The following is a 27,288-nucleotide window of genomic DNA, read 5'->3' on the forward strand; positions in this document are numbered from 1 at the left end:
ATAATTAATCCAAAAAATTAAGCCCAATTTTAGCCCCACCAATCTTTCTGCTTTTGCTTAAAAGAGATATTAAAAACAATTTTAATATTACGCCATTTCTAGAAGTATTACTCAAACAATACTTTATAACCCGTAATAGGAGGAGACCTCGTTCCCAGAACAAAGTAAAATAAGGTTGCATAAAATATTCACGAGTCTATAGGTGTTGAAATAAAGTAAAGCTTTGGCTTAAAAGTCCAGCAACCAATAGTACAATTTTTCTAAAACATCATAGCGCTGGCCAAAAAAATAAAACGAGAAGCAAACATAAAATTCTTAGAAAAAGGAGGATACCAGAGATGATGAAAAGCAAAACACATCAAGTACTAGCAAAGTGTACAAAGGACATAGAGTTACAATATGATCCTGATAGTATAATACTCACATGTTCTAAAGTATCTTCAATAAAGAGAACCAGCATTTGTTGATGTGCATAGTTTGGCGATACAAAGGATGAAGCATCATAATTGTTAAGCCATTAGGATGGCCTCAGCTAACCTCTCAGGCTTCTCAATTTTTTCTGCATTATTTGTAGTCCTCATTTCTTCTCAAACTTAGTCCACATCATTTCCAGCTGCAACAAGCCAACCTGAACAAGGTAGAGACAGTCAAAATATGGCTTCTCTTGTCTTTTTTTTCGTAACCACATTTAAGATGGGTTAATATTAATATAATAAAAAACATATTCAAGATCATAGACAAGGATACTCTGTTGAGATAATCAACTAAAATGATATTCACCGGCTCGAATTGTACCATCAAACCATCTGCAGAACTAAGATTTTATCCTTCGGCCACAAATTGTAGACACGTCGAACATCGACAAATTACAGGCCTCGACAATTGGCAACTTGTGTAGTGCAGATCGTATATCGATCTAGGTGAAATTGGCATGTCTTACAGAGATCGTTAATTCCAATAGTTTCGGTGCATGACAAGCTTTAGCATTTCCATAAGTTTCAGAGACAAGTCGGTGAACAAACATAGAAAGGACCTTGTAAGTTTGTAGGCGATGCCCCTATCGAGAAAGGGGTTGACTAAATCTTACATTAGTGTGAAATAGCACGTGGATTTTGTCTTGTTATGAGAAGCAGCATTAGGTTTTGCGAGAACCCCAAGATCCATGAAGATCAAGTCTAATAAAACAATGGATATCCACAAGCATAAACTTACCCTAACTTGAGAGAAGTGTCGGAACTGTCATCATAATCTAACGAGCCCCCCGACTGTGATGCAGTCATCACTGATTCAGCGGACAGCCCATCTTCAGCGAGAGCATTTTCAGAATGATTTATCCCAACCCCGGATACCTGGAGCATCTGCATATTTTGAATGTGCTCATTTGATGCAACCACATAGGTTGAGAAGAAGACAGAAGAAATAAATTCGGATGAACGAAGAGCATAAACGAAATCTTACTTGGTGTCTCAGCCGCGTATTTTCTTCCACTAAATCCAGCCCCTGTAACCACAGTTAAAAAAAAAAAGAAAAGGAATTGAAAGTAACTTAGGCTATTTAATTTCAATGTTTATCTCTATGATTTTGTCACATTTCCACGTGTTGCTAATTTGCTATACTGCTCAGTTTTGAGCTAAAATCTCTTCCAATCTTGTAAGAGCAATTATTCAATCTCCACACCTCTGAGCAGTTAGCAATCCTTCGACAAAAATATAACAAGTAGCAGGTTTACTTTACTTGTTTTCCTCTTTTTTAGTTTTCAAAAGATTGTTTATATTTCTGGAGGCTTAAATGTGCACCCTCCTGCTCTAAAAGTGAAGCATTTGCAAACTAAAAGTGAAGCACGAAAAGCACTATGTCATTCCCAACCTTTTTCCGGAGATCACTGATCTGTTCCATGATTTTTGCTTCCTGAAATTTATTGACAGAAAACATGCATTAAAACTAAAGCAATTTCCAGTAGAAATAAGGAAGTGAGAGACTTGATTATTCTACCTTCATGTCAAGGACGCGGTGCAGACCTCCTTCAAGCTTCTTCTCTAGCAGCTGCAGCTCTTCAACAGTCAACCCCTCAAGATCCTCTCCTCTCATTTGTCTGAAAATAAATCAAAGATTTGTTTTTTTTTCTTTTTCAATATACGCATTTATGTAAATACATGTAGCTTAAACATAAGATTTAGCAAGCACAATGTATGACAAACCTCAGTTGAAGGCTTGTTTCTGCAACTTGTTTGCTCAAACTAGCATAGTTGCTATCCTCCATCTAAAAAATGGATGAAAATACTCAAATTTATCTTGTACATTCATCAAATTTAGTAAATAATAGCAGCAAAATTTTGTCTTCCCCAATCTGCAACAAGAATCTAACTTATGACAACTCTGCTTGGAAAAATCCAGCTAACTATATAGCAGTTAAATGTAGTTGACTATCAGTTAATAAAAGAGTACGAAGTAAGTTAATTATGTGTAGAAGTATAGAAGAAATTTCAGCCTGTGTGATGAAGTAGAGTTGAAATATGTCTACGGATAAGCCTTTAAGGAGAATGCTATTTGAAACTTCGCAACAAACCATGAAAGTTAGAATAAAACTACTAAAAGAACACATAGACTTTGTCTTAAAAGAAGGTGAAAAATCTCCCATAGTATTCTTGGTTTACCTAGTATTGCAAACGGCTTGACTGGCACATAAAAGGTGCATTTTAAGAGATTTTTTTTTTTTCCTGTTCCATTTTCAAATCAAACAGTGAAAGTACAAATTGAACTATACATACAAATAAAATGGACTAGAACAAACAAAATTCTTATATATCCTAATTTGAGATTGTGTCCCTGTAATATGCCAAGGTCAAATCAGAATATATAGTTGGGTTAGAATACTATTAATACTAGAAAAATAGTTGCTACTATCAACTTTTTGGGTTTAGGCTTTGGTGGTGGTACTATTATGGATCCAAGGGCCAGAAAGTTGATAGTAGCAACTGCTTTACTACTATCAATAGTATTCTCGCTGAACTCTCTATCTCTCTCTATATAGATAGAGATAGAGGCTAGAAAACTTCTAGAAGTATTATAGAAGTAAGGCTAGAACATTGTGTCGCTTTTACTACTAGAAGTACTCTAGCTAGCTCTATATGAGTAACGCTAGAATACTGCTAGAAATAAACTACACCGGTTTCTTGCACGTCGTTTTCGATCATGGGACATCCGAATCGATAATCAATATCATTAAATATGATCTAAACTATTTGAATATTGTAAAAACTAAATTTCATAATTTCTAAACATTATTTATATATAGTGGTCAAATGGTCTTAAATTCACTGTATTGACTCTTAACATTTGTCAATTTTGAGATAGTTTGAATACGAGACAAACACTGTCATAAAACTATAAAATTCAAAAGCTAAGAAGTTTAAATAATGTAGATCAAGTTAAATGGTGTCATTCATTGATTCGGATGCCTCATCGTCGGAAATAATGCGAAAATAAACAGAACCATTTACTACTAGAATACTTAAACCCCCCCCCCCCCNCTCTCTCTCTCTCTCTAGATATATATAGAAGATAAGTTGGAAGTTCTTACATTCAGGTCAAGAGTGGGCTGATCTGATTTCTGTAAATTCTTTGAATGCATACTGTGCCTCTTGATGATCTCCTTCATACTTGACAATGAAAAGAGAACAGATGTTTTAACAAAGAAAAAGATAAAAGAAAATAAAGCATCACAAATAAAAGGAGCCAAGCTCGAGAGAACATATAGTACACAGCTGTATTTTCAAATGAACTATAAAGTTACTCATAATGGTAATTCCTTAAATTTTATAGTATTTTCGTTTTGAAAATTATTTCTAAAGCCCTGGTAAAGCACGATACTACACGACTTGGTAAGCGAGCAAGTAATATGGTGCAAATATATGTTTGTGGTAGAATATGTTGGACTACACAGTTGGACTACATTCTTTACAGTGAAACCTCTGAAAGAAGATGTGAAACTTTTGTAATCAATCAGAAGCAAACTATAAACTTCCTAAAATGGATCAACAATACTAAGTACTAACTATGACCCAAAGCATTTAATCCAGCTAGGAATAAGAAATCATTTGATTTGAAGGTTTTTTCAATATGCGTTTACAGCCTGGACTTAGCTGCGCAGTTAAGCAGGTTCAACCATTGCTTGTTTAATAGCCAAGAACCATCCAAATCTTAACAAGCTACCCGATAAAACGCCTACATCTAATTAATTTTGACTACCTTTTACAGTTCTATGAAATCTTATAAACTTTAGATATTGTTGTCATAATTTGCAGTGTATTGTAAATATGCTATACTTATTACAACATGATGTTATTATTGATTAATCGCGTGTTGCCCGAGTCAAAGCAATAATCATTAAACCGATATGACATTTCCAGGTCGCCAAGAGGTTTGGTAACTTTAAAAAACATTGATTTTGGCAATGCTTCAAGTAGTAAAAAATAAAATGGATGTAATGGTTTGCAAGAGTTTACTAAATTTATGCTCTACAAATATCAAAGCTTTACAAAATTTTGTTAGCAAGATTGTTTAACTAGCAGCTTGATGGCTAAATAGTATAATTCATATATAGTTAATACTATCTAGATAACACATATATGTGTAAGGCCATTGTGTGTGCGTGTGCATGTGTGTCCATGCATGAATATACACGTGCATGCGTGTGTGTGTTTATGCAAATATATTTACGTACTTGTATGCCATTACTTTGTGGAACATGGCCATGCAACTGTACAGCTTAAGTTTAAGTCTTGATAGCAACCCGCTTCGTGCAAAATTTGCTGAAAATGGACAATCTTTAGATACTACCTCGCACGCATATGCATGTGCGCGCACACACACACATGCATATACTAACCCTCATAATACACAAACTGGGCATTGAACTTTCTCGAGTTCCTGACCAACTTATTTTTATTTTGCTTCTTTCAATTTTCTTCACATTGGTTCATTTTACGTGTCAATTGCTGTGTCATAATATAGGCAGAGATAGCAATGAATCAGGTGGCCCAAAAGCTAATTTTGCTGCACTATTCAAGTCCATTTATGAGACTATAACAGTATAAATGAAGGTATATACGTACGACCCTTCTGTTCCTACTAAACCCTTAACATTGAGGTACTATTTTAGTGTTTACCTTTTTTATGATCTTCTTTGGCTTTGTGTTGAATAGATAAAGCCAAATACAGAATAAGGTCTTTGCCCAAGTGATGCTGCTGTTAGCAAGAGGCAAATATAATGGTTAACAAATGGGTTGCAATTTAGTTTGTATTGGTTTCTTATGGGAGAGAACGAGTTCCCTAAGCTTTTTTAATTATTACATTTAAATCCCTAATCTTAATATTTTGTTATAGTACTGCACTTAAAATAAAATTCCACCATCAAGTTGGACAAAATTATCAATAATGCAATCACCAACTGAACTACACTGTTAAAAATAAAATTCCACCATCAAGTTGGACAAAATTATCAATAATGCAATCACCAACTGAACTACACTGTTAAGTTCTCTTGGACTTTCATATGGCGAATTTTGTAGATTTTTTAAGCCAATACAGCAAAGGAGGGTATGGATGCAACAAAATGCAAAAGATTAAGATACAACTAGAATACCGACCGTCCCTAGCGCAAGCGACAAAGGGCTTGGTGGTTGGTACCCGAGCTTTCAAATTCGAATGCTAGTTGATTCATTTCCAGCTAAGTTTATTTTTTAAAAAAATAAACGAAGCGGGTAGCATACTACCTTTCTCTAAAAAAAAAAGAAAGATACAACTAGAAAGATTGAAGCATGGGAACAAAATAAAATTTCTTAAATTGAACCTGAGTTGATTCGGATTTATTAAAATAACGAAAAAATTCTGCTCATTTTGAGAGCATAGAGTAAAAAAATATTTTAGCTCATATTTTGCATAAGAATAATCCGGTACAAGCTAATGAATTACAGAAAAGCATGAAAATAATTGTGCATCATTAAGTTTAAATGATCCAAAAGATTGCATGAAAAAAGGAATAAGCATTACTATAATTAAAATGTTTTATAACGCATGACGATCAGGTTTTTGGGTTGGATTCAACCTTTGTCACCTTACAAGGATTAAAGGTCAACACGATCTTTATTTCAAAAGGCATCTCTAGGGAAAATAAGTAATTAAGGAGGTGATTAATTAAAGGGTAGCATATATTTGTGCACTTGCTCAACTTATGAGGGACCTTAAGCATTCACAATTTGATTCCTTGAGCAATCATTATCTGGTCTGCACAAAGGAGACAATCGAACCAATTGATACGTTTCACAATATTCTGCAGTCCAACTATGCCTTTATTTACAACTATCACATTGACGACGGTACAGACTATCAAATCTTTGGCGCTAACCATTAATGTCAAAAACTTGAGCTGTTAGAAATAAACAATCAATTTATTTAAAGCGTACAGATGCAGCGCCCACGGGTACATTCATTCTAAAGACTCTTTGATACTTTCTAATGCTTGCTTAATCATGACCGCACCTAGCGCTTCTTGGAGTGATAGATTCTCAGATGTGTATCTAGCAAGACATTAAGGAAAATGAATATTTCAAACTAGGCCAATATATATATCTACTGATTTCTAACAGCTTACAGGTAGAGAGGACTCAGCTTCTTTATTTTCCAAGGAAGAGAAAATCGATGTAAACTAACAAGAAACATGATCTTCCTCATATTCAAAGTTAAGAATAACTACTGCAGCTTCATATCTTTACATGCTCAGCAAAAGATAATCATTCTCATATTGTGAGAAGAATAAGTACGAATAGATCTCCTTCATTTATATAGATCATTTCAAATCGTTTCCTACACTACAACCAATACAAGAAATAACAATTACCGACAACACAAATTCATAATCGACAGTTTAATCTGTAGCTAGAAATAAAAACCCGCTAGTAATTTGCACTTCCTATATCGACGGCTTTATTTCTTGCACTTTTTAAAAAAAAAAAAATTTTCATCTTGTTTAATTAGCGGCATCCCCAATAAAAGGCGTCAAAACCCATTTATTCTCCACAGCGATCAAACATATTCTGATATTCCCACAATTATTTTACAAAACATCCCTCCTAAACAAAACCCTAATCACACCAACGCCAACCAAAATACATCGGGTCGCTCACAAACAGTAACAAAGATCAATCTCAGGAACCAGAAACCAAATCCGCACGCATTAATATGATAATATCAGCATATAATAATAGTGGCGACGATGAAAACCGAGAATACTTTTAGAGGCTTGAGGATTTTTATATCTTGAGATTAGAGGAAGACGAGAACTTACAAAACTGGATAGCCAACGTATGCAGAAAACGAAACCGGATCACGGGCAACATCGATTAGCAATACTGTAGTAGTAGTAGTGGGAGTAGTACCTGGAGCTGGAGAAGTGGAAGAGCCTGCCGGTGGAGGAGAAGACGATGAGAGCGACCTCGGCGTCGCAGAGGATGGAGAGCTCCTCCGCCTTCTTGAACAGCCCCCGCCGCCGCTTCGAGAACGTCACCTGCCGCGCCGTCGTGTTGTCGATCTTCCGAATCTGTATCTTCTCCCTCGCCATAATAGTAATAATAATAATACCTTCTCCTCTCCTCCTCCTCCTGCAGCTCCTCCGCAGCTTCAAAACCCCCATTTTTATTTTCCAAATGTCAAATAAATAAATAAATATTTATATATATATATATATAAAAATAAAACATACAAAAATATAGAGAGAGGCTCCGGTACTATATTATATGAGCGGAAAGAATAGGAGCGCGCAAATAGATGCAGCTCCTTTGGGGGTTTGTTTCCAAATTAAGCAGGGGCGTATCGCAAGCCCTAGGTCATTCTAGGGTGAGAGAAAAGGAATAAGTCACCAATCGAAATGGAAAGTGGGTTTGGAACTCGAGATGAGTAGAATAATTAATAATATTATTTTATGCATTCATTCATTTATTTATTTACTATTTATTTATTGGCTCACCTCGTGCTTCTTTGATCCAATGGGTTTCTGAGGAAGTGGAGGAGGAGAACAATGGGGTGGGATTGGGGAGGGGAGAGAAAAAGTGTGAGCGTGGAGGGGGTCGAAGATGCGCCCCTTTTTATGGCTAGGCCCAGGAGGAGCGTCGCCCTCTCTCGCTCAATCACTATTCCCTTTGCCCCCTTTCACCAACAAAGTTTGGGTGCACCGAGTTCATAGACCGCCTCAGATGATTTTTTTTGTTGTTGTTTTTTGGAAAAACTTCAGATACCACCTCCGTTGTTTCACACTTTCTCATGTTAGTATACTGTGATTTAAAATATACTCATTATATTAATTTTTTGTTGATTCAGTGGCAAAATTAAAACTAAAGGGCACTAAAGTAAATATTCGATAAACCTAGGTCGAGTATCTGAAGTTTTTTTTTTACATAATTTAATAAAATATTAATAGAAGAGTCGAAGAAGAGAGAAAAATAAAATCATAGAGTACTAACTGGATACATCTTAAATCACAGGATACTAAAACGAGAAAATGTGAAACCACATAGGTTGTATTTGAAGTTTACTTTTTTATTTTTTTTATTTTTTGTTGATAACATCGCAATGAAAATTGAAATGAAATATTGGAGATCATACATTGAAATGAAATATTGGAGATCTTTGATCGTAAAAATTAATAGTACAGGAAGTAAAATAAAAAAATTTGAATAAAGGTTAATAAGAACTAATTTTGTAATTAGACTAAAAAATTATTAAGAATACAGTCCCTCGCTCTTTACGTACAGGGCATTTTAAAATGACTAGCGCAACTTTATAATTGCCGAACTTCTTTTTTAATTTGAGTTTGTCAAGCACGTTAAGCCGAAAATTTTATTAAATTTTAATTACTCTATTTGTCACTAATTACTATTTTTTTATTTTTACTTACTAAAAAAGTTATTAAATAACAATTATTTATAAGTTTTATAAGCTAAAAATCAGATAATAAGCATACTTGGAAATGTAATTTGTACACCTAAAAAGTTGATGTAGATCTCATGCCCTTTCATCCAAAAGCCTATTATTTTTTTAGGTTGATTTCATATAGATCCCTCTAAATATAGTAAATTACAAATATATTCCTACAAAGGTCAACTTTTATATATTGTTTCTACAAAAATCTAGATGTTTTCAAATATATTCCTACCGTTAGGATCCATTAGAAAATTAGCTAACATAGGTAAAATACTTAACCCTAAGGGTGCGTTTGATTCGCATTATGAAAGATTACTAGGAATAAAAGATATCCGAGAATCTTATTCCTATTCTTCCTATGTTTGGTTCGCACGGTAATATTAATTAGCCATGTTATTTAATATTACAAAAAATATACAATTAATTAATTTATTTAATTAATTAATTTTAGATAATGTTACCAAAAGTTTCAACATCTTTTTATAAAAATGGGAGAGAGAGTATAAGTTAGAGAGAGAGAGCATAATTAAAAAAATAGAAAGAAAAATATAGTCGAAATTAGAGAGAGTGAGAGAGTTGAAATTTTAGAAAGGGAGAGAGAGAAAGCTTAGTTTAGAGAGAGAAAAAAAGTTGAATTTTAGAGAGAAAAATAAGTTTAGAGAGAGATATAAGGTTAGAGTGTAACGAAAAATAATATCAATTAACCGGCGGGTAGAAAAAAAGAAAGATATTAGACATATTATGATTACCCCAATCCATTAATATGAAAATACCCATCCTCCCTCAAGGGAATGAGATTAGTATTTTGGGATGAATCTTATTTCTAAGTGAATCCAATATTACCAACTAGATTACTTAGTGCGTTTAACCAAACACCGTCATATTTTTTTATTCTCATTGGATTACTAGAAATTTTTAAAAGATAGCGCGAACTAAACGCACCCTAATTAGTTAATAAGATGAATTGGCTTTTTTTACCCCTTTTCAATTAATAGTTGGAATTTAGAAAGATATATTTATGTTGGCAAAAGGATCATTTTATTTATAAAATAAACAGTACTTTAACGGTAATAAACTAAAAAAATATATTTGAAAATATTAAAATTTTATATAAATAATACATGAAAATTAAACTTTGAGATGGTCTAAGTACATAAGAAATAGTCCCTCTCTCTCTCTCTCTCTCTCTCTCATGACTTTTACCATTCCGTTGAGCCGCTTGTACAGCAGTAGAGATGGTTACGCGGCGTCAACGGCAGGTGGACGGAAAAAGGACGGCTTTTGAAAAAAAAAAAATCTAGAATGTACCTTTTATATTATTAAAATAATATTTTAAATTAATAAAATTATTTTTTGAATTTATTTGATCTATCATTATTAATAAAAAAATATATGATTCGCTTATTACTTATAATATGGTGTAAGTGTGACCGTAGTTATTATAGTATTATTTTATAGTTTTCATGTTTAGTAGTCCAATGTTTGTCCAAATTTTCAAAATTAGTTTCAAATTAATTTCATATAAATTTCGTACCGTACTTTTGTCGTGCATTATTCTAGGTGAACAAAAATATCTTGCTCTTCCATGTTTCTAAGACCATGTTTGATCTAGAGCTGGATATACAATAAATAGTAGAGGAATAATGCGTTCAATAAATTTTCTTAATTTTTGGGTGCTTGGATTTCACTATTTGATGATGCTAGTCATATTGATCCAAAAACTTAAAAAGTGTATAATAATACATACCATTCTTCTTCTATTTATAGTATAGTAATTCAATATATTCAGATATTCTATATGGAATTAGCAAATATATGGAATTAGCACATACTCAGTAGAATATTGTCATCTTGCATAATGGTGTATAAATAATATTTTATTATTACACTTATATTTAGTTTAAAGTTGATTATTATTCTTTGTTGGATCTACATAAATTTGTATGACGTAATAGGAACAACTAGGTACAACACATCTAAAATACTAATAATAAGGGTTTTTTTTTTTGCATTTAGCCCCCTAATATAAATTTATTTTAAAAATAGTTTCAGCAAATTTATATTTGCACTTTTGGCCCTCATTCTGCCACGCAGACGTCACGTCAGCGCCACGTGAGCGGGGCTAGGTTAGGGTGTTAAGTTGAACGCGGTGAACCATTCACCGTATCCAAATACGATAAATAGTTTACCCTGTCTAGAGAAAATACAAATATATGTATTTTTTGTAATATAAATATCGAAAAGAGAAATAGGGGGTAGGGATGTCAATGGGTATAGATACCCGAAATATTATCCGAATCCAAACTCGAATAAATTATTTATATACATAATTTATTTTTATTTATTTATACAATATATAAAATATTTAATAATTTTTATCCCTTAAATCTTCATCAAATTGTATGGATTTCTAAAACCTGCCAGGTTCGGGTTCGGGTTCGGATTTCGGGTTTTTAGTTAGGTATGGATATGAGTATGAATTTTTAAAACCCACCGGATTCGGATCCAGATTCGGATTTTAATTTGATTTTCGGGTTCGAATTCGGATTTTTGAAAAGGAGAAGAAGATGAATATAAATATGGAACGCGCCCATGTGGCACTTGCGTCGCGCCTGTGTGGCAGAAATAGGACTATTTTTGTAATTATAAATTTATTAAAACTAATTTTAAAATAAAATTGTTTCAGGAGGACGTTTGCAAAAAAAAAAGCCCTAATAATAATAAAGAACACTAAGTCCTTTTGCATTATCATATGTCGACAAATATTATGTGGAGAGCTTTAAATAGTTTATAAATACAACAAAAAGTGCATCGAATGTTTGACGATCGATGCATTAATAATTTATGAAAAAAATTTTACGATTTTATAAAATTGGCCGGTATATTTTTATCATTGAAATTTTTTTTTGGATTTCTCGTAAACTGTCAAATATAACATTCATGAGTTACTTAGCTCTTCCTTTATATCTTGTTTGCTAATTTATTGGCAAATTGTTATGGCCTGCTATGTTAATTTTTATTGGGTTTTTGGTGATGTAAAACTTGTCGGGGCTCTTGGACAGCCCAATATATAATTGATGAATCTTACCTGAGAGTGCAATTAAGATTTTCATATATGAGATTTAGTTCCACATTGAAAACTAAAAGTATAATATTGTTATTTATATACTCCTTTATTATTAAGTTAGTTGATTGGGAGAAAATTAGAGTTATATTTTCGACTAAGGGGCTGTTTGGTTTGACGTAAAATTGCGAAAAATAGTTTTCGATATGGTTATTTGATTGAAAAAAAAAGAAAAAGTAGATGAAAACTTATATAATATATTTTTTATTATATATATTATTATTATATAATAAATAATATACTATATATATTATTATTATAATTTTTATATATAGATTAAATATATTTAAAATTATAATAAATATATTACATAATAGTATATTATATTTAGTACTATAAAATAAATTATTATATATATATATATATATATAAGCACGTATTTCAAATTTCGGTCTGTCGACAGATCCATTTTTTAGCGGGAAAAAAAATTGATTCCTCTTTCTTTACGTAAAATAAATAACAGAATTAAACAAACTGTTATTTCCTCTTTATTTCTACAACAGAAAGAAATTTATGCTTATTCAAATTTTTGCCAATCGAAGAATATCTACTGTGAATTTTTGTTTAATTCTTCTTTATCTCTATCTGTAATATAATATTTATACTATCTATCTATATCTATATTATCTATACTATTTAAAATAAATTAAAATAATTATTACGTGCATTTGCACGTACGCTCAACTAGTATATATATATATATCTCGCACACATAATGAATGAGGGAGAGAGTCCACGGGTCACGTGGACTCTCCCTCACGCGGTCCACGATGTGAAGTTCACCTCGTGGACTGCGTGCTCAAATATCCATGCGTCGCGATTTTTCAGGGTGAGTTTTTCATTTTCCACTCGTCTTGAGCGGAAAACGAAAATCTTTTGTTTTCCCAAAATATGTAAAACAAGTTTTCTGAAAAAAAAAATTTACAGGTAACCAAACAACAGAAAACTTTTTTTTCAATGGAAAAAAATTTTTCGGAGTGATTTTCCGAGGATCCAAACACACCCTAAACACACGAGTACAAGTCGGGTCAGGCGGGCGGTGGCGCGCGCAATCTAGGCACCTGATTCACTTAATTTTTGACTTTATCTTTATCTTTATTCTAACCCTTCACGCAATTGATGCATGGAATGTGAACGTTGTATCACTGAAAATAATGTTTATAAGTCTCGCACGTAAAGGAGCAATTTTGTTTCTAGAACAATACTCTGCACGTCTCAATCCACAGATATTTTCTAATTATTTTCTCTATAGTACTTATTAATTTTTTTTTAATTTTTTTTTTAAATTAAAATTAAAATTTTGAATTATTTTCAAGAATATTTTACTACAAGACCAGAAAAATTTTCCAACATGCTATTTGTCTCCGATAACATTTTTCATATAAGTTGTTAATACATTGGTACTATAATATAAAAAATTTTAATTAATTAATTTATGCCGTTAAAAAAATCACATAAAACAAGTAATACATTTACCTCATATTTGCTTATTGGATCTTCTCAAGTCTACTATAAATTGCGTACAATGCTGAACTTTGGACAATAAAATTTTTATATTTGAATAGAGGTATACGATTTACAGTAAAATAAATTATTCCCTATTAAACTGTCTCAATAACACACTATCTATTTATTTATATTTTTTAAAATAAATTTAATTAAACTGATCGTCCTTAGAGCAAGTGGCAAAGGGTAACGTGCTACCTATCTCTCAAAAAAATAATAATAATAATTTAAAATATCTATTAACATATATAATTTTTCAATAATCTTGCTGATGTGGCACAACCATATTACTTTAGAAGTTTTTTTTTTTTTAAAATTCAGCCCATGTTTCGTTGTAAAATAATTAAACTTTAAAATTAGTCTTTACCGCTCCATAAAATTTCGATAAGAAATTTCTCAACAAATCTGCACTCCAAGTACCACCATCCGATCCAACTTGAGACGAGGCGAAAGCGGAGCCGGCGGACAGCGGGTATTCCCCTCTGAAATTACGGATTCACCTCATTCTCTTTCACTCTAATTTAGACAAAAAATTTTAGTATACAGCAATCATGCTAGATAATTATAATCAGTCAGATATTCCTTTATTTGAAAGAAAAATAATATATAGAACGGATGAATTTAAAAGAAATAATTTAATTGATTGACGATACCACAGTAGCAATATAATTATTGCATTCATTATTATTTATTATTATTATTATTATTATTATTATTATTATTGATCCCAGGCTAGAATTTTGCATGCTGTGCATATTTCAGCTGCTGTACAGTTACTGGGTCGGGCGGCTGCGCGGAGGCGGATAGCCAACTCGTTGTCTGACTATAAGATGCTTGATGTATTGTCGTTGTGGAAATCCTTTCATGACAAGAACGTCCCTTGCGGTTGTTCGGATGATGAAGTTGGTACGCGTGTTTCCGGTGGATGTGAATATTGTTGTCGAAAGAAAGAGTTTGTAAACAAATTGGTATGCTTTGGCCGTATAGTTTTAGGCTTTTGGTTAGAGATAGACTCTCGCTTTTTGAAGAGTTGTCGGCTTTGTCTAGTTTAGGGTAGATGGACTCTAGCCTTGATTTTATTGTAGAATTTTGCAGATAAGTGTTTGACTTGCTTTAGTTGTTGGTTTGGGGGCGGTGCGGAGGCTGATACTTAGCTCTCATTTCTGGTTGTGAGTAAGATGTTTGATTAGTTTGCGTCACGGAAACCTTTTCATGAACAAGAATGGCTCTCACGTACATTTGGATGGTAAGTTGGAATTCAATGCTTTGTGTTGCAGTTGCTCCTGGATTGGCAATGTTTTTTTTTTTTTTTTTTTTTTTTTGAGAAATAGGTAGCGTATAAAACGCTACCCGCTTCATTCATTAGGGAGATGAATTAGGCTTACAAAATGGAGACAGTGAGAGCCTCCGTAAGGGAGAGAGCGACAAAAGCGAAAAACAAAGGCAAAGACAAAGGGGAGAATAAAGAAAAAAGCGAGAACGAAACCACGAAAAAAAACAAACTCAGCGTGGGATATTCCAGGTGGCCAGCAGAAGCTTTATCTGTTCCAAGCACCGGATAGGGTTGGGGGCATAGTCTCGAAAGATAAAAGCATTCCTTTCCGTCCAGACTACCCACCAGATAGCAGAGAGGATGGAGAGGAAAGAAAGTCTCTGGTTGGCATCTTTCAGACCAGAAAGTTTAGACCAGAGATCTCTCACGTCAGTCGAGGGCTCAGCCAGATCCCTTTAGCAGAGAGGATTGGCAATGTTACTTTGATTCCGATAGTTTCATAAGTATTTATCAGTGTTGCCCATTCATGTTAATCTTCTGTGTTGTCTTGATCTTATTCGATCTTCTACACTTTACCGATACACGTGCTGCACTTGATTCAGAGCTACGATTTGTTGATTTATTAAATTAACCAAATGGAATTCTGATGAACTGTAGTAACTAAGGAAGTGTTTGCCTATTATCCTAAGCTTCTTTAGTCTGCTTGTAGTAGTTATAGGTTACAACCACTATTCATTCCTAGTTTTAGTTGATTCTAAAGGGATTACAGTCGGTATCGGCATAAATTCTACAGAAACGAAGATAGCATCATTGCTTATCAGTTCAAGAATCTCTGGGGGGCAGTTTTAACATGATTGTCCCACATTCCAGGTCTTGGCTTGACTAGATGAAATCTAAACAGATAAAGCATGGTCAGGAATCTCAGAATCTGAAAGGCTTGTGAGGATTTAGGCTATCTTTTTGGGCATAAACTCGACAAAAGGCCCTTGGAGCTTTCCAGTTGGTGAATAATCGTGGAGTTGTAGTTGTATGTATCTCCTGGATGGGGCTCTGCTCCGAGGGAACAAATCTGGTTTAGTTGAAGTAGATGTGACCTCAGAGAGACCAAACTTGATTGGGCATAGTTAGAGCAGTTTCAGTATCGTCCCTTTGCGGGAGACCTTTTTATCTTCCTCTCTACTCTCATCTTTTTGCTTTTCCTTGCTCTGTCGTTTCTCAATGCGAAGATTGAGCTTGGTCATCTAATGAGCCCAGCAATATATAGCGACAATTGATGCGCTTGGCTACTGAAACAGAAGACATATGCTCCCTTACTTCTATATTTGTGCCTGTTTAATTCGCTAAACAACTTCTATTTACAATTGTTTAATTTATGGTGTAATGCTACCTTTTTCATATTAGTTTATTCTAGAATTTTTCTGCCATGCTTCTCTCCCCAGAAAGAAACTCGTCTTGTCATACAAAGTTCTGATGCTGTGAGAACCTCTTGGGCAATACCTTGGTTAAATATTTCTATAAGAAGGTAATGATGGATTGCTCATTGAATTCGCCACACATCTAATATGGAAGCTTCTGAGCCACATACATAGAAATTTCTTCTATTTCTGGTTAAAACTAGTATCTTTACGTAAAATGTGGCTCGTCTCTGTTAATGTTCATCTATTGCAGTTCGTTCTTGGAATGTATGTCTTGATTGGTGTTGCACTATGTGTAGAATTTTGTTGAATTCTTTTGTGAATAATATGCAAGCTATTGCAGTCGGATTACAAAAACTCACCAACTGGATTAGTAAGTGATTAGGTTATAATGTACTTCAGCTCTGCATTGTGGGTGTCATCGGTGCTGGATCCTTCTCACATGCAACTTTTGAAAAATTTATCTGATTGTTGGATACATTAACTTTTTAATTATGTATCTTTTCGGTTCAGAAAGTTTAGATGTTGACCTGATACGGTTATTGCTTTACATAAATTTATGGGATCTTTGTAACAACTGCGAGGGTGTGTAATGTGTGTCTTGGTGAATGTTGTTATTTCCTTCACTCCTTATTCTCAGAGTACTTGGTATCATTCACCTCCTTATTGTTGTCTCCCTATTGTTCTTTCCCTTGCTTATGCAGTAAGGGGCCGTTTGATTAAATGTAATTATAATGCAGTGTAGTTAGAGATGCATGCAGTTGGAAATACAGTAGTTATAACTATATGAATCTTGCTAGGTTGGATGTAGTAGAAAGCGCTGCAAGTATAAATAATTTGTTTGGTTGCATGCAGTTGAGAAATAATTTTTAAAATTTTATTATTTTATATATATGATGGTGAGATTTACTCCAATACAAAAAAGGAAAATAATTTTTGTTTTAAAAATATTGAGGAGGTAAGCATACCTTTTATTTAAAGTTACTCTCTCCAATTGCTGTAGTTGGAACTACGGCCAATTTGGGCGTAGTTCGAACTGCTGCAGTTGGGCTTCTTCTTGCAGTTCCTACTACAGTTGTTGAAGTTAAATACATCAAACCAAACACAAAATTTGCATTTACATACAGTTACAACTGCAATGCAATTACAACTACATGTAACCAAACGGCCCCTAAGTGTTGGTTATGTACTGTTGTTAGAGAAGAGCTGACAATTTTTCTCTGAAATCTTGTTAAAATCTTTCTGCTTAAGTTCCTGGGAGCTCTATTTTTTCTTTTTTTATTTTTTGGATCAAGAAACTTTAGTTTTCCTTCTGGTTTGCTTAGCACGTTCAGTGATCAGTTTCAATACTCTTTTCTTTTTCTTTTTCTTTTTTTTTTAAAAAAAGTCAAACGGATTAAGTTGAACTAGTGACTAGTTCAGGATGACGTTTGGAATCTAGTCAAGAACAAGAGTGCATTTCTCAGTTTATTAACTATTTAACCGAGATAACTAGAGTAAATTCCTTTTTTTTGTTTTAATAACCTAAAATCCTATTAATCACTACCATTAATGAATTTTTTTAACGTGATAGAATCTGAAATTTAAAGTTTAATTATTTTTTAAAAAAATAAATAAAGTGGTACCATGATATGAAATATAAATTACAATGACTTCACCAAAAGTGTTGGTTTCGTCTATTAATTGTCGAACCCGAACCGACTCTCGGGCTTTCGCATTAGTAGTTGAATCTGTAACAACCCTGGTAGAAGTAGTAGTAGTATTAGTAGTTAGATGTAGAAGAGGAGTAAAGGTAGCAGCTTTACTAGCTAGAAGAAGAATAAGTGGCAGCAGCAGGTGGAGAGGAGGAGGTGCGGCAGGTGGGCCGACGAGAAGCGTCTTCGAAGGGCTCAGGCGAGCTTGACGGAACAGTCAGGCGAGAGGTGGTCCGGGCGGAGCTCTGGTAGGGACGACGGAGCTAGGGCATCCTCAAAGCTCGGAGAGGGCGCTGGGATGTCCGACGGAGTCCATGGAGTTGGGGCGAAGAAGAGGACTGGCGGATCGAAGCTTCAGGATCTCGGAGCGGAGGCAAAACGCGAACCCAGTACCCGCCGGGTAGCGGATGATGCGGATAAGGTCGAGCCGACGCCCGATTGCCCGTTACAAGCAGCTATGAACCGGAAAGCCCAGAAGAGGGCCCAACTACCCCGAATGGCAGCCCAACCCGACAACATCTTATTTTGTCACTTTGTTGTTAACCCTCAGAGAATATGTAATTTTCATTTCAGTATAGAACCAAAAGTAGTATAAGTACGAGAATGTTAAGCATTACAAGGGTAGGAATGGAAATGAACTAGCTTGTCTTCTTCCCCAATTATCCTCTCTTTCTCATTCCCCAAACCCTATTCTAATTCTTCTAAAACCCTATCCTCTTCCTCCCAATCTCTCGCCTTATCTCTCTTTGTTTTCTCTACCTCTCCTTCTCTTTCACAAACTCACCTCCAAATCACCCCAAATCATCCGGTACATAACAATTGGTATCAGAGCAGTTTCGATCCCAGGGAAGGGATGAAACTGATACTTGCATCATGGTGGGATATCACAAGAATGGAGCAGTAATGGATCTCGAGTAGTACCTGGAGCAAGAACTGAAGCGGCTTGTATATTGCTGTTCTCGGTGCTTCTGGTCGTGGATCCGAGGTAACGTAATCGGTAACCGAGGCTAGAGGGGTAAGAAAATAGAGATAGAAATTGGGATTGAGTTAGAGGGAAGAGAAATAGAGGTAGAGAGATAGACAGATGAGGATTGAGAGGTGAGGGTTAGGGAAAAGAGTTGGGATAGAGATAAGGGATAGAGAAGAAGAAGGGTTTGGAGAAGAACCTTTGGGGGAGAAATAGACTATTTCATTTTCCTTGATGATCTTCTCATTACATTCTGTTAGCTATATATATTCCTCTACAACTGGTATTGAAATTAAAGTAAACTATCCTATAAGGGCTAAACAACAATATGTAAACTGGGTGAGAGCAGGCTGGGCCGCGATTCACTCGCAGGCTGGGCCTCCGCTGGGCTTGTTCGGTCCGAAGTTGTCTGGTAAACGGGCAAGCGGGTTGCGGGTTCGCCTTCTCCGCACTATCCATTGCCGGCGGGTCTTGGGTTCGCGTTTTGCCTCCGATCCGGAAATCTGCCGATCCGACCCGCAAGGCTTCCATCTTCCCCAACCGTAGATGCTGTCGGACCTCCTTCTCCCTTCGCGTTCCTCCCATTTCCCCCACTGCCTCCGTCTACTCGCAGATCGCCCACGCCGCCGATCGCACCATCGCCGCAAGGCTCAAGCAGGCCTGCGGCGGGTTCCAGAGCGCGGCCGGCGCCTTCGCTTTCTTGAGGGAGACAGTCGCTGGGAAGGCTGCCGCGGCCGCAGCGCCACCCTTCCTCGTCGCCCGCCTGAGTTCCGCCTGAACGCCCTTGCCGCCGGTTCACCCCACTGAGCTCGCTCCTTCACCATTCTGCTGCTGCCACTTTTATTCTCCATTTTAACTAGTAAAGTTGCTATTTTTACTATTCTCCCATGCTAACTATTACTACTGCTACTGCTACTTCTACCATTTATTCTCCAGGGTCGTTACAATCCCCTCCCCTTAAAATCATCCTTGTCCTCAAGGATGGAACTTGTTGAACTGGTTTGGGGCTCTCATTTGCTTCACTCGCGGCACATTCTTCTTCTTCAGAATTGTTTCCTTTAAGCCATATTGAAACCTCTGTTCTGTTTTCTTGCGTCACCTTGTGCTGGTGTGAGGTGTTTCCAATTCGTGTCCACACTCGCCTATCATCTCTGGTTGGCAGCATGGACGGCGGTACCTGTTGGGGCGAGGGCTCACCCTCGGGACCTTCAGGCAGTCGCAACCTGCACGCCGCCAGTCTTGTCTGCTCCGAGATGTGGTAAAGTGCAAACTGACTCCATGATACTTATAGCCTCATAGACATTCCCTTCATTTACTTCTTGTGGCTCACTTGCTTCTTCTTTTGCTGTTTCAGATTCAGCACCCATTTCAATCTTTTTCTGGGCTTGTAACATATGCCCTAAACGCCTACGCAGCTTCAACAAAATTTGGAAGTACTACAGAAGCTGCCAAGAACATAGCCCATAATTCTAAAGAAAACATTGATCATGATCTTATAGAAGGGGCTGTTGCAAGTAAGCAGACGAAGACGCAAGAGCTATGCTATGGATACGGAGAGGAGTATATTACAGGAAAGCCAGAAGCAAAGATTCTGGCCCTCAGTTTGCAAGAAGGAAGCCAGGTCACAAATTCTTGGCTGATAACAACCCACTACCTCAACAACCCTGGTTGGATCAAATTCATCATCAGCATCAACAGCATAAGCTCTGGAAGCGATCTATTGGGCGTGGAACCTATCATCATTGTCGCCATCCAGTTCTCAGATCGAAGTCATCATTGAAGGTTACGACTCAGCTCGGAACCAAATCGGGCCTAGATCGACCCTTGGTAGCACCTCAATCATCATCGCAGCCAACCAAATCTCCGAGATTACAATCGGCGATGGATGCTACTCAGATTGGGCTGTTACGAATTGGGTGCTACTCAGGTCGGGCTGATTTGAAGACTGGGTTATTACAAGCTGGAAAAGCAAAGGCAGAAAAGCGAGAAATTGATAACTGCAAAGATAAACCTCCTTGGAAGAAAATTACTGCAGAGAGGTCACAAGGGGTAAGGAGCAGGGGCTTAACTGATGAAAAGCCAGAGAAAGCTTATCAAGCAAGATCTGAGGACTTCAGGGTCCACAAGTTAATCCAAATCTCTAGCCTGGCAGAAGCCAGCATGGTGCGCAGCGTTGTGAATGGATATAAGGAGCTTAGTTCTATGCTTGAAAGGCCTCATCCCTGTTCACTGGCATTGGCTTATGAACAAACCAAACAGAAAGAATCCAATAAAGAATGGGAAATTACACTACTTGCAGAAGGCAAATGCAGGCCAATTACCATTTTTACGCCAAAATGGAAACAGGAAGTGCAGGATGGTGATGAGGAAGGCTCCCAGGTCAAGCAAGTTACCACAGAGCTAATAGTGTATGCAATCTCTAAACCCAATTGTAACACCAAGCCTACCAACACAGCTCCAAGGATAAATCTAAAGCTTATCTCAAAGTATTATGGTCCACTGAAGGTATTAGAGAGGATGGACATGCAGTACAAGGAGCTAGGGACTGTGCTTAAGAGGCCTCACCCATGCTCGCGATTTCTGGCCTATGAACAAGACAAGCTACAGGAATCTGATAGAAATTTGGGTGTTACCTTGCACATAATAGGGGAATGCAAAGCGCTTACCATGATTATATGCAAATGGATGCAAGCTGTGCAAAATCGAAGTGAAGAAGACCATCTGTTAACTGAATTTCATACTCCCAGGGCGTGGCAAGTTGATAAGGGAATTGAACAGTTCACTCGATGGTCAGGAATCGAAAGGGATGTGCATCAGTTAGTGCCAAAATGTGAAGTTTGCTTAAGAGCTAAGGGAGAAAATAGGCCCACACATTGCTACAAGAAGTTGAAACCTGAAGAGTGGTGGTCCTACACCAGATGCCAGTTCTCAACAGGAGAGAGAGTTTTACAGGGTAAATATACCTATTACCCTCCAACTAATGCCTCGATTACTATTGGAAATATTATGAAGGACTCAAATTTGAGTTGGTTCAAGCGAAGGGGACAAGTACTATACATTTTTGAAGGGCAATCAAATAGAGCACAACAGAGAACACATATCATGCTGATAGAAAAAGGAGTAAAAGTCTCTCTAGGAGAAGACATGTACACTGGGAGTCAATATTCCACAAGCAACATAGCGGAGCTGACAGAAGGAGTCCAAAACTCTAGTTGCATTTCTTTGAACCAACCCAGTTTTTTGACGAGGGGAGACCCGGCAGCGCGCAGGTTGCGACATCCTGAAGGGCCCAAGGGTGAGCCCCTGCCCCAACAGGGCCGCCGTCCATGCTGCCAGCCGGAGGAGGTTTCCAAAGGTGGCTTAAAAGAAGCAACTTTGAAGAAGAAGAATGTGCCGCTGGGGAAGCAAATGGGATCCCCCAAACCAGTCAGCAAGATCCATCCTTGAGGACAAGGATGATTTTAAGGGGAAGGGATTGTAACAACCCTGGTAGAAGTAGTAGTAGTATTAGTAGTTAGATGTAGAAGAGGAGTAAAGGTAGCAGCTTTACTAGCTAGAAGAAGAATAAGTGGCAGCAGCAGGTGGAGAGGAGGAGGTGCGGCAGGTGGGCCGACGAGAAGCGTCTTCGAAGGGCTCAGGCGAGCTTGATGGAACAGTCAGGCGAGAGGTGGTCCGGGCGGAGCTCTGGTAGGGACGACGGAGCTAGGGCATCCTCAAAGCTCGGAGAGGGCGCTGGGATGTCCGACGGAGTCCATGGAGTTGGGGCGAAGAAGAGGACTGGCGGATCGAAGCTTCAGGATCTCGGAGCGGAGGCAAAACGCGAACCCAGTACCCGCCGGGTAGCGGATGATGCGGATAAGGTCGAGCCGACGCCCGATTGCCCGTTACAAGCAGCTATGAACCGGAAAGCCCAGAAGAGGGCCCAACTACCCCGAATGGCAGCCCAACCCGACAACATCTTATTTTGTCACTTTGTTGTTAACCCTCAGAGAATATGTAATTTTCATTTCAGTATAGAACCAAAAGTAGTATAAGTACGAGAATGTTAAGCATTACAAGGGTAGGAATGGAAATGAACTAGCTTGTCTTCTTCCCCAATTATCCTCTCTTTCTCATTCCCCAAACCCTATTCTAATTCTTCTAAAACCCTATCCTCTTCCTCCCAATCTCTCGCCTTATCTCTCTTTGTTTTCTCTACCTCTCCTTCTCTTTCACAAACTCACCTCCAAATCACCCCAAATCATCCGGTACATAACAGAATCTAAATAATCTAATCGCCTCAGCAACCCTCAGATTCCGTCCTCCTCCCGCTCCGGCGACGGCGATGGCGGCGACCCCCGCCCCTCCGACGGGGCAAAACCCTAGCCTGGACGCGGCGGCGGCGGCGGCGGCGGCGCTTCCGCCGCCGCCGGGGACGGACATGACGGGGATCTGCTTCCGCGACCAGCTGTGGCTCAACACCTACCCCCTCGACCGCAACCTCGTCTTCGACTACTTCGCCCTCTCCCCCTTCTACGACTTCTCCTGCAACAACGAGACCCTCCGCGCCCGCTCCATCCACCCCCTCGACCTCTCCCACCTCTCGTACGACGCCGATCCCCCTCTCCCCCCTTTCCTAGGGTTTCTTTTCTTAGGGTTTCTTGTGGTGGCGGTGCAGGAAGATGACGGGGAACGAGTACATGCTGAGCGAGGTGATGGAGCCCCACCTGTTCGTGATCCGGAAGCAGAAGAGGGATGGCCCGGAGAAGGTGACGCCGATGCTCACGTATTACATTCTCGACGGATCGATCTACCAGTCGCCTCAGCTTTGTAACGTTTTCGCCGCGCGCATTGTGAGTTCCCCCTTCCTCAAGAGATTTTCTAAGATGAATGTGTAGTTGTTACATGTGTAAATTAATTCTATTGTGTCAATCACAATGTTGAGAAGCTCAATAATTAGGGTAAATGATGAGGATAGAGTATAGGGATTTTCTTTACAGCAGAAAATGGCTTAATTCAGCTAGTGGATTACTTGATTGATACTAGAATGAGTTTTGATTGAAGAAGCTAATAACCTCGTTTTCTTGAGATCTCTACTACAAAAGCTTTTTTAATAAGTTTGCTAGTTAACAGTACTGTCCTTTTTAGAACTCCGAGGTAAAGCAGTTATCTTTTTCCAGTTTGAAAGATGATTGAAGGAAACTTGGGAATGAGCATGACTTGATAGTGTTTGAACTTTGATGATCTACTTACTATGGGAAATGCTGCTAATACTTGGGAATCAACATGATTATGCTTCGATTGTTGTTTCGTTGCTTTTAACTATCACATTATCTAAACTCAAAAAAACTGTGGAAGTCTTCGAGTAAAGTGATGCGATCGGCTGTTTGAGTGTGAGCTGTGGTAGAGTAACAGCGTTACTATGGTGCTCGGAATATCATTTCTTTATTTGTTTGAGCTCACCCTCTGAAATCCTTCCTATTATTTTATGATGATCAGCAATTGCATGTTGCAGGGTAGGGCTCTCTATCACATATCAAAAGCTTTTAACATCGCATCCACCAAGTTGGAAAAGATTGGACACGGTAATTGTTTTCTGAAGTTCTTTTACTTGCGTAGCGAATCTTTTGGGTAATATGGAATTTTTTAGTTAAAATGCCTGGTGCAGAAAATGGTGTGCTATCTATTCACAAGGGGGTAAACTGGCTTTTATGCATAGAAATCTTTTTACAGATCAAGATGAGTGCCCAGTGAACGCTTTAGTGAGAACCTGAAATAAGAGATCGAGAGAGAGATCTAACAAACTATATTATCACTTTGAGCTTCATCTGACATTACTTATTTCAGAGGCTTATACATTATAGGGTTAAATGCATACAGGTCCCTGCAAATATAGTCAATTGCGGAAATATCCCTGCAAAACGGAAATTCCATAAGTTATCCCTGCAAAAGTCTAAAGTTATGCAGATATGTCCCTGCCGTTAAGGACTGTTAGAAAATTTTCGTTAACCACGGTTAAAGTACTTAACCATGGTTAATTATAAGGTAAATTTACGATCCTACCCTTCTTCTTCTTCCTCATCTTCTTCTTCCCTTTTCTTCGTCGCCGGCGAGGGCGGCGGCGGCAGCGACGGCGGCGACGACGGCGGCGACGGCGAACCCTCTCTCTTTCTTTTCCTCCTTCTTCCTCTCCCTCTTCCCTTTTCTCCCTTCTTCTTCCTCTCCCTCTTCCTCTTCCCTCTTCTTCATCGTCGGCGAGGGAGAAGATGCGACGGCGGCCGCGAACCCTCTCCCTCTCCCTCTTCTTCTGCCTCTCCCTCTTTCTTTTCCTCTTCCTCTTCCTCTTCCTCTTCTCTCTTCTTCGTCGCCGGCGAGGGAGGAGATGCGGCGGCGGCGCGCGGCGACGAACCCTTTCCCTCTTCATCTTTCTCTTCCCTCTTCCTCTCTCTCTTCCTCTCCTTCTTCCTCTTCCCTTTTTTTCTTCCTCTTATTCTTTCTCTTCCCTCTTCTTTGTCGCCGGCAAGCTCGACCTGCGCCGTCGCCGCCATCCGCTCCGGCGGCCCGAAGAGGAAGAGGACGAGAAAGAGAGGGGGAAGATGCTTTTGGAGGGATATATTTGTGAGGGCAAAATGGTCATTTCATATGAAAACTGTTAAAAAATAAACAGTTCTCTAACAGATGTTAATCAGAGGGACATATCTACATAAATTAGGACTTTTGCAGGGACAACTTATGGAGTTTCCGTTTTGCAGGGATATTTCCGCAATTCACTATGTTTGCAGGGACGTGTATGCAAATAACCCTACATTATATATTCTAGGCTAATTTTGTTTCATTGTTGCAACTGTATGGCATTAGTGTTGTTAAGATTCATTATTTCTCTGTGACCCACTGGTAATTCGAAACTTCAAAATCCAGTTTATAAGGCTGGGGCGCTTTTAGAAGCACTAAGCCCCTGATATGTTCTACTTAATATTGATGCTAGGATTTTTGAATCCCATTAGACTGGTTTTGTCCTGTCTCCACAACGAACTTGTTTAACTGGTTTTGTAAACTTACAAAACTATTCCCACAGTAGCCGAAAATTTACACTTTGTGTGTCGCAGCTGAAGCTGAAAGTGAAGCAGCCAGCTCGGAATCAAAGACGACGAAGGAGACAATCAACATAAAGGAATTAAAGCGAGTTGATCACATTCTTGCTTCGTTGCAAAGGAAGGTAAAATTGATTTGTGCGACGAAGGTATCTTCAGTTGTGCACAAATAGTTCGGTTGATGTAGGATGATAAGAAAATAGAGGTCCGTACATTCAAAATTGATTGCGGCTCTTGAATCTTACAAAGAAATCCTTTTTACAAAAGAAAAACATTTTCATGTGTACCATGGAAGCTATTGGCGACCGTATGAACTTATTATATTGTTGAAACATTTTTCAATCATCTTGTACTTTACCTAAAGTTTCTATTATCGGGAAGCGAGGATTTTAGTTCCATTTTTTTTTCTCCCTCGGTGCAGCTACCTCCAGCCCCTGCGCCACCACCATTTCCAGAGGGCTACATGCCTCCACCAACGTCCGAACCCGAGAAAGGCCCTGAAGATCAACAATCCTTGGAGACGCAGCTTCCGCCACTGGACCCAATCATCGATCAAGGCCCGGCCAAAAGGCTCAGGATTCAGTAACACATTGTTGTACATGAAGCGGCGATCCATGTTAGAAATTGATTTACCTTGTCTAAGTAATTTCCCTATAACAAGTCTCAGGATTCAGTAACACATTGTTGTACATGAAGCGGAGATCCATGTTAGAAATTGATTTACCTTGTCTAAGTAATTTCCCTATAACAAGTCTCATAATTCATACAAGATAACTTGACATTATCCTAGTGGTCCTCATGTTTGTATATATGTTAGGGTAGACCTCATACATGCATACATATTAGGATGCTGAGTTAAGTTCTATTTTTTTTTTATTTTCCGTTTTAGTGCGAGAAGTTTCTGAATTGTTATTGACGTCCCTCTGCGAGTGGAGAAAGATATAGACAGCAATCAAGTGGGAACTAAACTATAGCTGGTTGTGACCAGTTGTTGCTTTTCCCCTTTCGTTTGTTTTTCTTTTTCTAAAAAAGAAATTGTGCATGCGCTTATGTAAAAGCTTTACTATGGTTGATACGAAAGCTTGATTTAAAGCAGTTCTGACCAACTTCCTTTGCCAAATTATGTTGTGCTCAGCCTAATCGGATGGCAAACGTTTTAATTGAGCTTTGATTTATTCCGTTTGGTTTCTTTTCGCCAAGAAATCTGACTAGGTATACTATACGACCAGGCGGCTGTTTCGATGTAAGATAAATGGATAGAGA

At 37.7% G+C, this 27,288-nt stretch overlaps 2 protein-coding genes and 1 long non-coding RNA gene across 7 annotated transcripts; 1 reads left to right on the forward strand and 2 right to left on the reverse strand.

Annotated features, from left to right (window-relative positions):
• On the reverse strand, window positions 212–8,167 carry LOC109711855 (MADS-box transcription factor 22-like). 3 transcript variants are annotated; one of them, XM_020235164.1, is made up of 10 exons: window positions 8,024–8,139; window positions 7,786–7,888; window positions 7,437–7,675; window positions 3,581–3,659; window positions 2,199–2,260; window positions 1,993–2,092; window positions 1,867–1,908; window positions 1,459–1,500; window positions 1,213–1,358; window positions 212–628 (listed from the first exon to the last, which is right to left on the reverse strand). In XM_020235164.1, the coding sequence occupies exons 3-10, from the start codon at window positions 7,616–7,618 to the stop codon at window positions 604–606; spliced, it is 678 nt and encodes a 225-aa protein (XP_020090753.1). In that variant the 5' UTR covers window positions 7,619–7,675; window positions 7,786–7,888; window positions 8,024–8,139; the 3' UTR covers window positions 212–603. The 3 variants fall into 3 exon arrangements, with proteins under 3 accessions (XP_020090753.1, XP_020090754.1, XP_020090752.1); XM_020235165.1 differs by lacking the exon at window positions 7,786–7,888 and having other exon boundaries at window positions 1,213–1,349; window positions 8,024–8,167; XM_020235163.1 differs by lacking the exon at window positions 7,786–7,888 and having other exon boundaries at window positions 8,024–8,167.
• On the reverse strand, window positions 17,927–19,241 carry LOC109711861. Its single transcript, XR_002216696.1, has 2 exons — window positions 19,155–19,241; window positions 17,927–18,995 (listed from the first exon to the last, which is right to left on the reverse strand). It is a non-coding gene; the product is annotated as an uncharacterized LOC109711861 (long non-coding RNA).
• Window positions 17,931–27,098, forward strand: LOC109711860 (mediator of RNA polymerase II transcription subunit 6). 3 transcript variants are annotated; one of them, XM_020235176.1, is made up of 6 exons: window positions 17,931–18,020; window positions 23,213–23,539; window positions 23,613–23,787; window positions 24,450–24,519; window positions 26,041–26,150; window positions 26,447–27,098. In XM_020235176.1, the coding sequence occupies exons 2-6, from the start codon at window positions 23,280–23,282 to the stop codon at window positions 26,609–26,611; spliced, it is 780 nt and encodes a 259-aa protein (XP_020090765.1). In that variant the 5' UTR covers window positions 17,931–18,020; window positions 23,213–23,279; the 3' UTR covers window positions 26,612–27,098. The 3 variants fall into 3 exon arrangements, with proteins under 3 accessions (XP_020090765.1, XP_020090766.1, XP_020090764.1); XM_020235177.1 differs by lacking the exon at window positions 17,931–18,020 and having other exon boundaries at window positions 22,431–23,539; window positions 26,447–26,635; window positions 26,727–27,098; XM_020235175.1 differs by lacking the exon at window positions 17,931–18,020 and having other exon boundaries at window positions 22,432–23,539; window positions 26,447–27,067.

The sequence above is a fragment of the Ananas comosus genome, linkage group 6 (assembly GCF_001540865.1).
Source record: "Ananas comosus cultivar F153 linkage group 6, ASM154086v1, whole genome shotgun sequence".
Classification (NCBI taxonomy): Eukaryota; Viridiplantae; Streptophyta; class Magnoliopsida; order Poales; family Bromeliaceae; genus Ananas; species Ananas comosus.

What these genes read in the sequence shown, in the direction of transcription:
- LOC109711860 (XM_020235176.1), top strand. Translation starts at nt 23,280, where the DNA reads ATGGCGGCGACCCCCGCCCCTCCGACGGGGCAAAACCCTAGCCTGGAC. An exon ending in ACGTTTTCGCCGCGCGCATT is followed by an intron (nt 23,788 to 24,449) that starts GTGAGTTCCCCC and finishes TGCATGTTGCAG; the next exon opens with GGTAGGGCTCTCTATCACAT. An exon ending in TTGCTTCGTTGCAAAGGAAG is followed by an intron (nt 26,151 to 26,446) that starts GTAAAATTGATT and finishes CCCTCGGTGCAG; the next exon opens with CTACCTCCAGCCCCTGCGCC.
- LOC109711855 (XM_020235163.1), bottom strand. Translation starts at nt 7,618, where the DNA reads ATGGCGAGGGAGAAGATACAGATTCGGAAGATCGACAACACGACGGCG. An exon ending in TTCCACTTCTCCAGCTCCAG is followed by an intron (nt 3,660 to 7,436) that starts GTACTACTCCCA and finishes TTCATTGTCAAG; the next exon opens with TATGAAGGAGATCATCAAGA. An exon ending in ATACGCGGCTGAGACACCAA is followed by an intron (nt 1,359 to 1,458) that starts GTAAGATTTCGT and finishes CAAAATATGCAG; the next exon opens with ATGCTCCAGGTATCCGGGGT.